The sequence below is a fragment of the Platalea leucorodia genome (assembly GCF_965183815.1).
Source record: "Platalea leucorodia genome assembly, chromosome: 3".
In the NCBI taxonomy this organism is placed as follows: domain Eukaryota; kingdom Metazoa; phylum Chordata; class Aves; order Pelecaniformes; family Threskiornithidae; genus Platalea; species Platalea leucorodia.
The window spans coordinates 12253488-12267874 of record NC_138825.1 but is presented as its reverse complement, the minus strand read 5'-3'; the positions used below and the strand labels follow the sequence as shown (position 1 = coordinate 12267874).

At 45.7% G+C, this 14387-nt stretch overlaps 1 protein-coding gene across 3 annotated transcripts in view; it reads left to right on the top strand.

Moving 5' to 3' along the window:
* Positions 1 to 24: 24 nt before the first annotated feature.
* Positions 25 to 14387, top strand: part of SHLD1 (shieldin complex subunit 1) — a 47362-nt gene continuing 32999 nt past the window's right edge. The window contains exons 1-4 of one of the 3 annotated variants that reach the window (XM_082306298.1): positions 25 to 102; positions 880 to 1133; positions 1699 to 1813; positions 4349 to 4518. In XM_082306298.1, the coding sequence (XP_082162424.1) occupies positions 1719 to 1813; positions 4349 to 4518 (265 nt within the window). In that variant the 5' untranslated portion in view covers positions 25 to 102; positions 880 to 1133; positions 1699 to 1718. Of the gene's footprint in view, positions 103 to 879; positions 1134 to 1698; positions 1814 to 3462; positions 3565 to 4328; positions 4519 to 14387 lie in introns of those variants that run through there. The other 2 variants (XM_082306299.1, XM_082306300.1) reach the window with 2 other exon arrangements.

Genomic DNA, 14387 nt, shown 5'->3' with positions numbered 1-14387 from the left:
CGGTGTAAACCAAGCACCTCCCGAGCGGGACGAGGTAAAAGCCCCTGTGAGACCTGCGGGATGGCACCGCTGGCAGCCTCGCTGCTGCCTCACCGTACCCAGGTGAGGGCCGGAGGTACCAAAACCTCTTCCCTCCGAATCCAGAGAATTAAAACCGAGTTAAATGTGTTTTGTGGAAAACCTGAGTGGAAACAGCTTTGCTTTCCTCCCCGCCTGCCCCCCCCCCCCCCCAATTTCTCTGTATGTATTTTTCGCCTCTTGCCTCTCTCTCCCCACACAAAGCCCGCCCGCAGCCCCGCGGGGCGCCCCGGCCCAGCAGCCCCCCGGGGCGGGCCCGCCGCCCGCGCAGACGCTCTTGCCGGCCCGGAGCGCCGCGCCCGCCGTTGCCGCCCGGGTCAGTGTCAGCGCCGGCTTGGCCACCGTCGCGCCCCGCGCCGCAGCGCCGTGCCCGGGGCCCCTCCGGCCGCGCCTGCCCGCAGGCAAGATGGCTCTGCCCGCTTCAGCTTGCCCTTCGCCGACATGGCGGCCGGCGGCCTCGGAGCGGGGGGGGGGGCGTGCCCGGGCCCGTCGTCTCCCGCTCGGCAGCGGGGAGGAGGGCCTGAGGGGGGCTGTGGGGGTACGGCCCGGCCCGGAGCAGCCCTGGCGTGATTTTGGCTTTCCCCTTTTTCCTCTCCGCGATGTTTTGCTGGTCGTAGGGTGCTGCAGCCTGCTTTTTTCCTCAGAAAGTGGCGCGGGGGGGTGGAGGCGGCAGCCGTGGCGGGTTCTGGCTTTGGGGGGGCCTGGCTCGCACCAGGCCTGTGGGGGGCTGCCCTGTGTTGCTGTCGTTTGCCTTGCTGCCAAGGGAGCAGTTCTAGAAATAAGGCGTGTCTCTGCCTGCAGGAAAGGGGGAAAGAAATGAGACTGGAAGGAAGAAGACCCCGCCTCCTGTGCCCCCCCAAACCATCTGCGCCGGGCAGCTGGTAAGGCCAGCGCCTTGCACCCACCAACGTGCCCATCGCACGTCCTGTGAGAAACCGTCGACCTGGTGTGTTTGCGCAGGACCGGCAGCGTTCGTTTGTCCGGGAAATTCCCTGTAGCAGCACAGTGCCGCTGGTCGAGGGTGGCCCGGAGGCAAAACCAGTTTCTTCCAGAAAGTATGTTTGTCTTGGTTACTCGCTGAAAATAATGAGGTAATGGCAGAGGGTGGGAAACAGGATTTGGGTTTCATGGGCCTGTGGCTTGCTCTGCAGGCCGGGTTTTCTGGCCCTTTTAAAACGCATTTCCTGGTCGAGATTTGATGTAGCACAGGCTGTCAGTGTTGGTGTCAAAACACTGCTAGATAAACCTGTTGGGGAAATTACTGCTCCTCCACAAGAGGGAGGGAAGTATGCCAGCTGTAATTCGCTTCTCTGCTTTGCAGGCTTTGAATAAACAGCCCATCTGGCACCTCTTGTAAAGAAAATCTTGGTTTTATTTCTAGAGTGTACCGACCCCTTTCCAGGAGGTCTCCATCACTGTCAAAAGATTCAAGGGCATCAGTAGAGGTGCTATTTCTAATTCCTAGAAAAAACCTTTCTCTGTGCCAGACCCGACAAACAGCGGTGTATGTGATGACTGACTGTTGACATCAGCTGGCATATGTGCTTTGAAAGGTCACACCTTCCGTCAGCCTGATCAGCTGATGCGAAGCATGTAACCAACCTGTTTGTTTCATTCCAGCGAGCTGGGATTGACAAACCATGAAGGAAGAAGCAGGGGATCCTGAAGCAGTGACAGACTGTTTGCTCCTGGACTCTGTCCAAAGGGACTGCTTCCACATCAGTGCTGTTCCCAGGTATGGCACAGAGGTAATAGTGTGTCTCGTCCATGTGCCTGAAGGTCCAGGGCTGAGCTGAGGTCTTCCTTAGCCTCACAAACAAGTCTGTCCATCAGTTTTGGGAGTAGAACTACTATAGCCTTGACTTATGCTGCCTTGCACAGTCAAATTGCGCTCTGAAACATTGTTGGAGGACTATAGGGAGCTGATCCAAGGGAAAACTTTGTTTTTTTAAAAAAAAGGTGATTTGTTTTAGCTGAACCTGATCATCACATGGCTGCACGTGTTGTTAGCCCTGTTGTGGCAATACAAGGAAGGAGGCCGGCACAGGCGGTTGGCAGAGACTACCAGGATCACAGAAGCCCATATCAATGACAGCCTTAAGCTGCTGTGGTACCACACCAGCAGGTCATCTTGCTATAACCTCCCACTTGCCCTTGGAGGGGTAGGATTGGTTGGGGTTTTGGTGTGGGTTTTTTTCCAGACCAAGGACTGAAATAGGCGGTTTTGTTCTCTAAACTATTCACGTACTTAAAAAGTAGCACAAATCATGAAAACAATATTTGAGGAAAGTTTTTCCTTCTCTGTGTTCTTTATGCCCAGATCATCTGTGTTTTGGGACAGGAAGAGCAATGGAGGAGAAGCTTCCCTCTGATGTGACTGTTGGGGGGCAGAGGGTTGTGTGCTTTGTTTTGTTTTTAACCTTCCACTTTGTTTTTCCTGGAAACTTTCTGTGAATGCACTGACCTTGCTTGTCCCTCCAAGGCAAGGCAGCTGGTCTCCTCCAGTATCACAGCCAACATCTCCACTCTGTTTATTAGCGAGTTAGTCAGCATTCTATAAAGGTCAGAGGTGTGTCTTACCTACAAGCTTACTCAAGACAGAAGCACCTCAGGAATGGTGTTTTTTAAAAAAATAATCTGCGTGGGGGTATTTACTTCATTTTTCAGTACTGATCCCTTCTATGGATTTCTGTGGCCCCTGTGGCTGTAACATTCCTCACTGACAACACCCCTGAGATGAGAGTGTGTTGCCTTCTTCATTTTATAGAAGAGGAAATAAATGTGAGCCTGCAGGGTCCCAAGCCATTGCCTGACCACTGGATCTGGTTCCTGTGTGCTATCACTCTTTACCAAAATAGCAGATGGATAGAGCTGGTGAAGGGGGCAGTGCAGATAGCCACAATCTGCTTTTATTTATTTCATATAGGTAGACGAAACAGATGAAGGAACAAACTTGCACAAAATCTCCTGGAATCTCTGTAAGAGCTGGGAACTAAGTTCACCTTTCACAAGAAGCACTCTTTCTGTCCATGTTTTTTCCATGAAAAGCTTCATCTGTTACTTGAGACGAAAACACCACAATGTCATTTCACATTTACCCCACTCAATCTCGTCATCAGTGCTCAGTGGGTGTTTAAGTGAAGTTCCTGCCTGAAAGTCCTTCTGGCATAAGGCCTTGCAGTAAGGGCGGGGTCAATTCCTGCTCTATTTGGTGTTGCTAGAGGTGTGAGCTAGAGTACAACAGTGCTCTGCTCGGAGCCTTTACCGTTAGTGGAGAGTCTCAGCTGCCTCACAAGGGGTTGTGCGGGGTGGCCAAAGGTTAGTGGCTGAGGTATCAGGTGAAAACTGAGGGTGTTTGAGGCTCTTCTGCATCTTTCCTCGCAGGTATCTTTCCTCAAGGTCTACAGAGAGCCCCTCTTACTGAATCAGTGCTAATCATGCTTCAGTCTGAGGATTCCCACTTGCTTCTCTCCGTTATTCTGTGAGGTACCCCACCAAGTTTTTGCCTTTCACTCCTCTCCTGCCCCAGACACTTGTGTGGCTGTGCTTGGAGCTGCTGGACTGGAACACTTCAGTTTCATCCTGTCCAAAAGAGTTGCCCATCCACTGTTGCCCTTGGTGTGGAGCTGGATGGCACCGGCCCTGCCCCGCTCTCCACCCAGCTGTGTGTTCCTGCCCTCTGCGGTGGTGGACTGGTTCAGGGAGCTCAAGAGAGGGGTGTTGGGAAGTGGGGATGTTTCAGCTGCAGCTTTCTGAAGTGCTGTGCACAGAGTATACAACACAGCTGCCCTAGTGTCTCCACACCAGGAAATCCTTGCCATCCCTGTGAGACTGAGACTACCAAGTTTTAAGATGCTCTTTCCTTATACTAGTGAGTAGGATGAACTTCATGAACAGAGCCAGGAGGCATAGGTTTAACTTGTAACTTCTAGAATCATCAGTGGCAAGTATATTCCCTGAAGGAATATACTCCATAGCTTTATAGTTTTGGGGCCTGAATCTGTACTTCTGGGAAACCTCTAGGAAAGCCAGATTTGTTGTAGACTCCTCGTTATCATACTTAGGGCTGAGGGCTGTTGTCTATGGGTTTTGCTGTTGTTCTTCCTTTACATCTTTAAATTTGCTCTTTTTCTTAAATGAAGTACGAATATGCTAGAACAGCTTCTGTCAGCTCATAAAGCAGTGCAGAAATGCCAGATCATTTGTGTTGACTTCTGCTTACATTTTCATGCTCCAAAAACCCAGCTCAGTTGCATTTGTGTCTCTGCAGTGGGACCATGGAAGGAAAAGAGACGTCACCAAGTCATCACTCGGAGGAGAGCAGTGTATTGGACCTACCCTCTTTTTGTGACCTAGCGGAGCGCTTTCTGCCTCCACACAGCTCTGAAAACAGCGAGGAGCTTTTTTGTTCTGTGGATACTCTTCCCTCTCTGCCAACAGGTAACAGCTTCTGCCTCTCTACATGCTCTTTCTTCAGCCAGTGCATTATCTATTTAGGCAGTGTGTTGTTTGGCTGAGTAACAGCAGTCTGATACTGGTGCATCTGCCTTCTCTTTAAACACAGTTTACCAGAACTACAGTCTCTTCCAGCTTGACAGATACAGTGTGAACTGTGGCTTGATGAGACACAGGAGATAAGTTCAGAGGATACTATCAGCTGCTAATGATTTGACAACACTGTGTCTTCATGTTTAGTGTGTTCTCAGAGGAAGAGAGTTACCTGAACTAACCCACAGAGCAACCCTCCAGGCATCAGTAGGAAATACTGTCTCAAATTACCATACTCAGTAAGAAATGTTTTTAAACTTTTCCCTATGTTCTTCACGTGCTCATCATGTATCTTCCAGTCACGAGCTCAGGATGTGGCCTCTGTAGCCCGTTACTTTAGAATTATAGCAGTGAATGTTTGCTTGTGCTAATGACATAAGTGTGATGAGACCTGCTTCAGTTCAACTCTTGGGAGACAGCAGTTTCCTCACTTGAAGGAGGACTGATTCCTGCAGCACTAGCATTTTAGGTCAGCCACTAGTCCAGATTCTCAGGAGTAATGGTGTATCTGAGAAGATCAAGGGATAGCTGGCACGTTCTGATTACTACACCCCTCAGCCCAGTCAGTGTGAATATATGGCAAGAAGTGTGAAATCGAAATGGACTGGCCGAGTGACACTTCTTGCCATATATTCATATTGGCTGGGCTGAAGGTTGTAGTAATTATATTTAATATTGGGGGCGGGGGGGTAAAATCTGATCAGCAAATAATGTGTGGAGATGGAGATGGTTTGTCAGTGCACCTGAGCAGGTGAAACGTCACTGATAGCATTTCTGGTTGCTTTGGAGTCTTAAGTAGTGTTAAAGTAGGGTTTGGCTCCTCTTCTTCCTCTGGCACTACATGGTTTACTTTGGCCTGGTTCCAAGGAGTTGGCTTGGAATTAGATGTGTGAGTTTTTTCAGTGGGAATTCCACTGTTTTGCATGCTAAACAGCTAAGCAGTGGGATCTACCAAACTAATCTAGCTCTGTTGATGCTGACTACTTGCAGGCGCAGTTGTTTTCACCTCTAATTGTTGGACATCCAGAACTATAATGAAATCTGCAAACCGTAGATAGCAATCCTTGCTTTGGTTTTCCTATGCAGACCAGGAAGTCATGTGTCTTATGTTACTAATGATGCAAATCTTCTACTGTTACCTTTACTTTAAACCATGATCCATATCACATTCCATAATCCATATTGCATTAGAGGAATAGCATATCTGGCTTGAGGTTTTGCTTTATTTTTCGTGCGTAAGAATGGTGACCATTACTACGAGGAATGTCCTGAGCAAGCCTTTTCCGCTGTCGTGGGAGAGGAGGATGGGGAAGTTCCTCTAACAGTGAGACAGGCTGGAAGGCATTTGTCTACTCAGATTTCACAGGCCCTGTGTCGCAGGTATGAAGAAATTTTGCGAGCTGTGAGGAAGTTCCTGCAATGTTTGTAAGACAGCGTAGTTGCTTAAACACCATTTAGTGTGGCTCGGGGCAACTGGGCTTGATTGCTCTGATGAATGGGATGCACAGAAGAACTGCATGACCACTCAGCAGTCCTAAGACTGGTCTGAGGCATAGCAGCGGCATATGCAGAAATGAAGATAGGCAGCTCTAAATCCAAATGACAGAATTGGGCAAGTCATTTACGTGCATGTGTGGAATATGTAGCTGAAGCTCAGTACCAAGGTATGCTGAGAGGCCAGATCCTGCCTCCATGCTGTCTCCAACACCCCCTTGTGTCAGCAGGGATTCCAGGTGTGCTGAGGAAGGCAGATCAGGCCTACGAACCCTCTCCTTCATTGCTTGTTCTAGAGACCCCTCGCAACTGAAACTACTTGGCAATAAGTGTGGGATGCATGCTGTAAAATGGTTACTTCCCCTGTGCTCCTGGGAGTGAAATAATCAAGTATCACATCGGACTCAGTTCATGGTCTGAACATCTCGGTTCCTTTCTCCTTATAACAGTGTCAGACCAGTATACGTACTCACTTAAACTGTTTTTTGATGCAACTTCAGCTTTCTAAGCTATTGAGTTAGGTCAGTGTGGCAGAAGAGGCAGGAGGACGGTTTTAAAAAGAGTCTGCCTGCATCAGATGTTCTTGGACAAGCAAGTTCTGTCAAACATATCTTGGGAAAGGAAACTCCTTTGCTTGCTTGTTTTCTCATGAGACATTGTAAACTGCTGCTGTGACACAAGGTAAATTAGGAGAGTAGGGGTGGCTCTAGCTTGCACCCCACAGTATGACCAGAAGATTGCATCCTGGGGCTTGGGCAGGATGGATGATGGGTCTTCTCATCAAACTTGAAAGCTTTTTATTAGTGGTGGGGATCTTCCTTAGTGATTCAAAAGCATTTCCAAAAGGCCATTAGGTCTCTGGGAATGTGATAGCTTCCTTAGCAAAGAAGCAGACTGACAGCACAGGCTGTGTTTTCTGACATCTATCACATGAACTGGACTGAGACTGACTGAAATATCATGCCATCCCAGCCTCAGGAGCTGGAAATGGATATGGAGGTATTCCTGGTGCCTGAGTCACTAGTAATAGGTCTTACTAGTCTAGAGAGGCTCCATCACTTGTAATAGCAGAAGATAGTACCTATTAGCCATGAAAACAGGGCCTTCTGAAAGCAGGCATCCCTAGGCAAGAAAACAGTAGTCCTGTGGGAATACTACTAAATGTCTAAGTTGTGTATAAATGAGTGGATTCACGATTTGCATGGGAATGAGGGTTCTGCTCTTGCAACAAACATGCGTACTTCCAGCTTATTGTCATAGTGAGTTCAAGTGTTTAAGTGATGATACATGGAGAAAATTAAATTGGATCAGTGAACCTTTCAGTATGCTTCCTTTTTTTTAATCCCATACTGGAAAATAATAAAAAAAATAGTTGTTTATAGTGATTCTAATCTGCATCACTCAGTTGCACAATGCTGCAGCAACACTTTACTATTTCCTCTGGATTAAGAAAAGTTGCCAGCAAAAATTCTTACTCGGCAGCGTTCAGGTGTGTGGGGGGAAGCCTTAAATTATTTGGATTAATAGTTGAAAGGCAGCTAAAAAAGGTTGTTCAGAATTAAATAAGTCATGGGCAATGTTCCTTTTTCTTGTAGGGCACTGAACCAGAGCATATCAGGGACAGTGGAAACATAGTCTTTGCCTGGAAAAATTGGAGCCTAAAAAAGGGTTTGAGAATAGACAATGGATGTGGTGCAGGCAAGATCCTGGGCTCTGCCCATGCTGCGTGGTCTGACAGAGCTGGGTTTGCCAGCACAGCCCTGGAGTGATGCTACCAAGCTTGGAGGCAGCGTTTGAGAGCTCAGCTGTGGCACCGTGCTTGGGAGACTGCCTGTCTGAAGCATGGGCAGAGCTCAGCCCCATCTGCCTTCATGGCCGTTCCTTGGGGCTAGTGATCTCCTTGTTTGTCCTGTAGCTTCTCCCTTAATATCTTTTTCTTTGTAATGAAAAGTAGTTAAAAAGCTGTGTCCTTGGGAGAATGGATGGGTGGTACCTTTTCCTTCCATCCAGTGGAAGGGGAAGGTACACGGAAAATGTAGTGTCACAGGAACAGAACAAATAGAGGAAGGATCACAGTAGGAGAGGAAGGATGATGCTGGAGAGATGGGGCGGAGCAGGAAAACCGAGTTCACTGTACGATTGGACAGGCCTGTGTGTATCTAAAAGCTGGCTAGCTTTTTTAAAGAAATCAATAATAAAAGCCAGTTTGGGGGTGTTCAGCCTTCAGTTGCCTCTCCAAAAGCACTACTTCTGTTCCTGCAATTTGCTTCAGGTTTGAGCCCAGGCTTACCTTTGGTTATTTTCCATGGACTGCCCTGACGTCTCTAACACAGCAAGAGTCCCAGGCTGCCCCTGACCACACTTCTCATTCCTGCTCCATCCTTCGCGCTGGTACTCAGGTGGCCACATGACGAGTCAGCTCAGGGAATTGACCCAGCTTGCTGGGCAGCCATGTGAATATTTGTGTGGAGGAGATAGGGACAGCTGCTCTTGCTGGCAGCAGCACAGGTCCATGCCAAGATATGTTGGTCTGCAACGTGTCCTGTCTTGCATATGGGGTTACAGTCTTTCCAGAATGGTGGCTTCTGGAAAAAGTAATTTTAGAGTATTAATTGCTTTTCTGATGCGGGGACCCAGGCTGTAGGTTCCTTTTAATCAATTGTGGTTTTTGTAGGTTGCCTTCAAAAATAGTCCATTTGGAAGAAGTCGTGAGAGCTTGGGGGAAATGCAGCAGAACCGTTTTCACTGGAGACTCACTAGCTCCAGGCAAATCAGTCAGTCTGGGCCACGGCATTGCTGCTGAAATTGCTGCTCACGTCAGGAGGACACCTGATCACAAGATTATCCCAGTTTAAAAATAAAAGCCATCATGATTTTTGTGCTGTCCTGGTTGTTTTCTGGGTTTTCAATCAACCAAGCATGTGTGTTAAAGCAGAGATATCCAGCCTGTTAACACAGCTCTCAGTTCTATAGGTGATTGTGATTTCTCTGAAAAAAATGCTATACATACCCAGTGAATTTACATGCTTAGTTTTGCAGTGGGTTATGTCTTTTATTAGCAACTGAGCAGTCATGCTAATGTGGTGCTTGTGCTGACTTGTCCTTAAATGCTTTCTCCTGTTTCCCATGTCCACTTGCCTGTCAAGAGTTGCTTAATCTGTTTTGCAGCAGTGGGTCATGTTTACTGAAGAAGTCTGGCATGGTTTGGGCTTTTCCTGTGTGGGAGTTGTGCACAAGTGCTGACGTAGAAGCTGAAAATGAAAGGAGCAGGCTGTACTTGCCATATCAGGAGCAGCCTTTCAGGGCTGGCACTTGGTGGCTGCTTGAAGGTTCAGTTCAGCCCAGAACTTACTGTATTCATTCATTACTTGGTATAGAAATTAGAGCTTGGCTGTCTCAGCTACGACTGTTAACCAAAAGTAGCAGAATTTCCAAAAATGGGTTTTTGTCTGGCTATGCTGAAGACAGCCTGAAGGCTAAAAACCTTTATATATATTCTCATTTAAGTGGTCTATGTTAACTTTGTAAATCCAAAACACACGTGATATTTTCAATCACTTTCAGACTGAGCCAAAGCTGAGCTAAGGACTGGTACTTGCACTCCTGGCTGCCGTGGTTAGATACAGAAATTTGATAGTCTCTCTTTACCAAAAAGTTATAGATTGCCCAAAGAACATCTTATTTTTTGGCTTGATGTGGAGGTGAAGGGGAGGGTGCTGTGCAAAGGTGCTTTGTACTGTTATGAAGAGTCTCCTTTGATTGCAGAAAGTTGACATGCTCTCCCACTTGCAAACCTTCTTCAGTCTGAACTGTGATCCTAAACACCATTGGAATGAATGTTTTTGGTTTTTTTTTAGCTAGATGACCTGTGCATAACTACCTTGGCCTTGCTGAAGATCATGAACCCTATTTTGGGAGTTACTGGATTTTAATTTATTTTGGTTTGTTTCCTGCTGCCCTCTAGTGAGCAATGTTACCCATTTCTGATGCTACCAGCCTTGCATGCTTGGAACTTAGAGGGCTAGTGGTTTGGGGGTTTTTTTGTTTGGTTTTTTTTTTGTTTTTTTGTTTTTTCTTTCCTTCAGCTGGTGGTGGGGTTGTATGTCACTGTTGTATGTCACTGTACTGAGCTTAGTCCTGTGTCAGTTTACTGCTGTTGAGAAATGATGCTAAACAATCCCCAAGGCTGATGTGGGAATACTTCCCAGGAGTGTTGGTTGCATGTTGTTTACTGAATGGATCTTGGCATAAGGTTGCTAATGTTGTCTGTTGGTGAAGTATTTGATTTTGTCTGGGAATAGCCTTCCTACTTCTGTCTGTTACAATTACAGCTGTGCTGAGATCTGATTTTGTGATGAAGAGTCTTTAAAGCTTGGTTATATGATGCTTTTTTGGGGTGCAACTGTCATTTTTTTTAGCCTTTCCAAAAGCTCTGGTTTTAGCAACTTTCTCTTTCATCCCTGATACTGGTATAGACATCCAGTTATTTGTCAAGGTGAGTGATTTGTTTAACTTATCAAAAGCAAAGAAGCACCTATTTTCAAGTGAATATGTATTTTTTTAATTTATGATTTCTAACCAAGTACACTCTCAGATACGATCAAAATAATAGATTGTTCTTAATACTCTAGTCTTCTCAAGAGGAAAAAAAAAAAGGCGAAATGTTTCAAATGCTAATAATTTTGAATAGATGTTGTGATCCAATGGGGCAAATGCTCAGTGGACTTGAATTTATGCAGCTCCACTGAAGTCATGAGCAGGCCCTTGGGTCAGGTAACTACATGGCTCTGGTGAGTTTGGCAGCATTAACTTTCCAGTCATCTCTTTGTGGCCCAGTTGTGTTGAATATTGAATGAAGCTGCAAAGTGGAATTCATGCTACCTTACGTAAAAGGAATACAGGAAAATCACACAACACAAGAAATAAAGCACTCAGCACCACTGAGTTGCTGAAGGTTTTACACCTTTTGTAAATTAATTTTTCAGGAATGTGTTACGTAAAGCATCCAGCCAAAAATAAATCCTGGAAGAGAAAAAGACAGTGCTTTATTCTTCACAGTCTGAGGAAAAAAAACTAATCATATTTTAGGGAGAATTAGAGCACTATACTTGTATCAGTAAGGGGAAAAAGTGAGACATGTGACTTGCCTTTTAGACTTTAATGCTTAGGCAAAATGTTATGTGAAAATGAACAGTTTGTACTAAACCATTAATAATTAGAAATGAAGTCCAGAGGAAATGCTTCAGTAACAAAGACAAGGAGTTGTGCTTATGCACTGAAGTTGTCTGATCAGATTCTGCGGCTCTGCGTAACGGAGAGCCTGGGAGTTTGTCTCTGGGAGGTGCTGGGGAACAACTGTGCAGTGCAACTCTGTGCTGTAGTCTGAGGTTTTGTATTGACTTGTTTGGAGTTGCATCTTCTGATCAGAGTGTTTTCTTCTGCTACCCAGCTCATATTTTTTTCCCAGAAAAAGAGGATTTGGTAGGTTTGCTCTCATTAGGCACACAGTTTCAGCTCCCTCCACCAGTCTAATTACCAAGCCTTTCAATATGGAAAGGAGCATAATACGTGTTCTGCATGTTATCCCCGAATCCTTAAAAAGTGCTGGCACAATACAGAACTTGGAATTTGTATATTTGAGGGTGACTTTGAGGGACCATCACTGTCATTTGCTTTCATTCGTTGTTTTTAATTGAGCATATAGGCTCATTAAACCCTTGCCAGCCTCTCTATGTAGGGGCAGAAACAGAATGGGTTGATTTCCAATTTGGGGTGCTCCCATCAAACTTTAAACAGTGAAGTGGTTTCTAAATGGTTCTAAATGTTCTAAGTTTCTAAGTGGTTCTAAATGTTGGCAGGAGTTTTGTTTCCTCCCTAAAGCTCATCCTAAGCAGTTGCCTATCAAATTTGTAACTGGATGCTGTAGCCTTGTACAAAGGCTTGTATAGTCAAACTACCGCATGATTACTGTAGAGCTAGGAGCCTGGTGGCTTATCCCCATGGTAGCTTTAGGAGTGGGCCTGACCTGTAACAAATTGCCATTGTGTAATGACTTACCTTTTGTTAATAAGTGCAACAGACTAAGTATCTGTGGAAGGTAACGGGGGTACTGGTTTGGGGGTTCTTTTTAATATGCATGTATTTTTTAGTATGCATGTGTTTATGGTGCTGGATTTAGAGCTTCTCCAGCTCTAATAAGCATGACAGAGATGAAGTTTTTGTTTCTGGTAACTTTCACAGGTAGGGACTGATCCAGAGCTCCTTGCTGATGCCAGCTAATACTGGTTTGGGTCTATAGAGCACAGCCCTGCCAAGAGCTGAGTGACTGTGCTTCCCCTGACTGTCCAGGGAGTTTGCTGCTCGGCTCCCTGAAGAACTAAAAACTTTCTGTGTGTTGCATTGATACATATCTGCTTTCTAGTATTTAATGCTAAGTCTTGATGGGGAAGGGGGGAAACCTTGTGGCTGAAGATGCACACACCTTAAGATTTGCAGTTTCTTACCCAGGAAGTAGTTTGGGTGAAATCTAATAGCAAAGAACTAATTAGATCTCTGATCTGAGCCAAACTTCCAGAGGCGGTCGTCTTCTTTTCCTGAAATCACCATTCTGCAAAGATATTGCCAAGTATTTAAAGGGTGATGATATACCTAGAATTTCTATACCAGTTAATGAGTTGAGGCAAACAAATACACCACACATTTAAGACTGAATGTGTTTGTTCAAAGCCAAATTCTGCTCTTATCCCACCTTCTTACAGTCCCTTTCCTATCCAATCAGTCTCACTCACTGCCGCTGGTCTGCTGTGTGATCTTGGGCATGGCTTTTCGCTGCTGCGGTCTCTGTTTCTTGTACCTGTGGGCTCTGTGCATCTCACTCACATGGTTGATGAGCTCCATGGGGCAGTGGCTGCGCTGTGCTCCATAGCTATCTGTTATACAAAGGACAGTGAAGTCTCTAGCTGCCTTCTGGCATAACAAAGCCCAGCAGCACCTTGTACCTATCTGACCCAGGCACAAAGAACCTGGCGTTTTAAAGTTCTGAAGTTTATTTAGTCCTTGTTTGGTCAGAGAAGGTGAAACAAGATTCAGAGTAAGAAACGGTAAATAGTTCCAGTGGAACCATTAAGCCATGAATCGGAGAACGCATTCTTCCCATTCACCATTGAGAACAAGATGTGTTTCTGAGGTAGCTCATAACTCTCTAGGTTATTTTCCATTTTAAATGTGAAGCCCCTATGTTGTGAAGATGACGCAGAGTTGCTGTGGTGCACTATATGATCTAGAGCCTGGATACTGAGTTGCCACGTGTGCTTACATGTAGCAAGGCTTACTAACGAATGTATGCTGCTGCATCCCTTACATTGCTAAAAGATATTTAGTGAGGTTTTGTTTTCCTGTGTGCAAAAATGTCTCAGATTATTTTATTTTTTCAGACACCATTCACTTTGTGGAGATTTCTCTTAAATGCTTCAGACTCCTCATTTGCAAATACTGACCCAACTTGTCAGGAGACATGAGGTGTCAGAGTCTGATTGACAAGGCTTCACACAAATGAACTTTGTATTTAAGTGGTTTTGTCAGTTCTAATTGACACACAATACAACAGGAAGCATCTCCAAAGAAGAAAATGCAGGACAGAGTAGTATGAGAATGCCCAAAGTGGGTCAGAGTGAAGATTGCTTGAGTGGTAACTTGTCTTCAGCAGCAGGTAGCAGTGATACTTAAAGAGCAGTACAAACAGAAGTGATCCTGTCCCTGCAAGCCTTTAGCTTCCAGGACTTCTGCTTTAGGAGCCACAGATGGCATATCACTGTGTCACTAGCTCCTGCTGAATGATCCTTCCAGAAATTTGTCTAACTGCTTTTGGACCTCTCTATCTCTCTCAATGTGGGAGTGGGACTGTGGGGAACCACTGGCGTTGTTTTGCATCTTTTGCTTCCTTTGGTCCCCTGAATCTCCTGAGTTCCTGCAGGCTAAGAAACAGTGTATGATCACTGCTGTTTCTTTCTCCAAGCCATTTTGTGGTCTTACAGACATCTTACACATTCTCCCTGTTGTATTTTTCCAGGCTAAAGAAACCTGGTGTATTTTACTTTTATCTCAAAGAAAAGCCATTCGAAGACTTTAGGCAGCTTTATACTATCCTTCTGTGTGTCCTTTCTAGCTTGTCAGTGATCTCTTAGAGATGTGGGGGCAAGAACAGTGCACAGTGCAATGTCTATGACATGGCTCAGAGCAGTCTGTCCTTGCTTCTAGTTCTTTGTGCA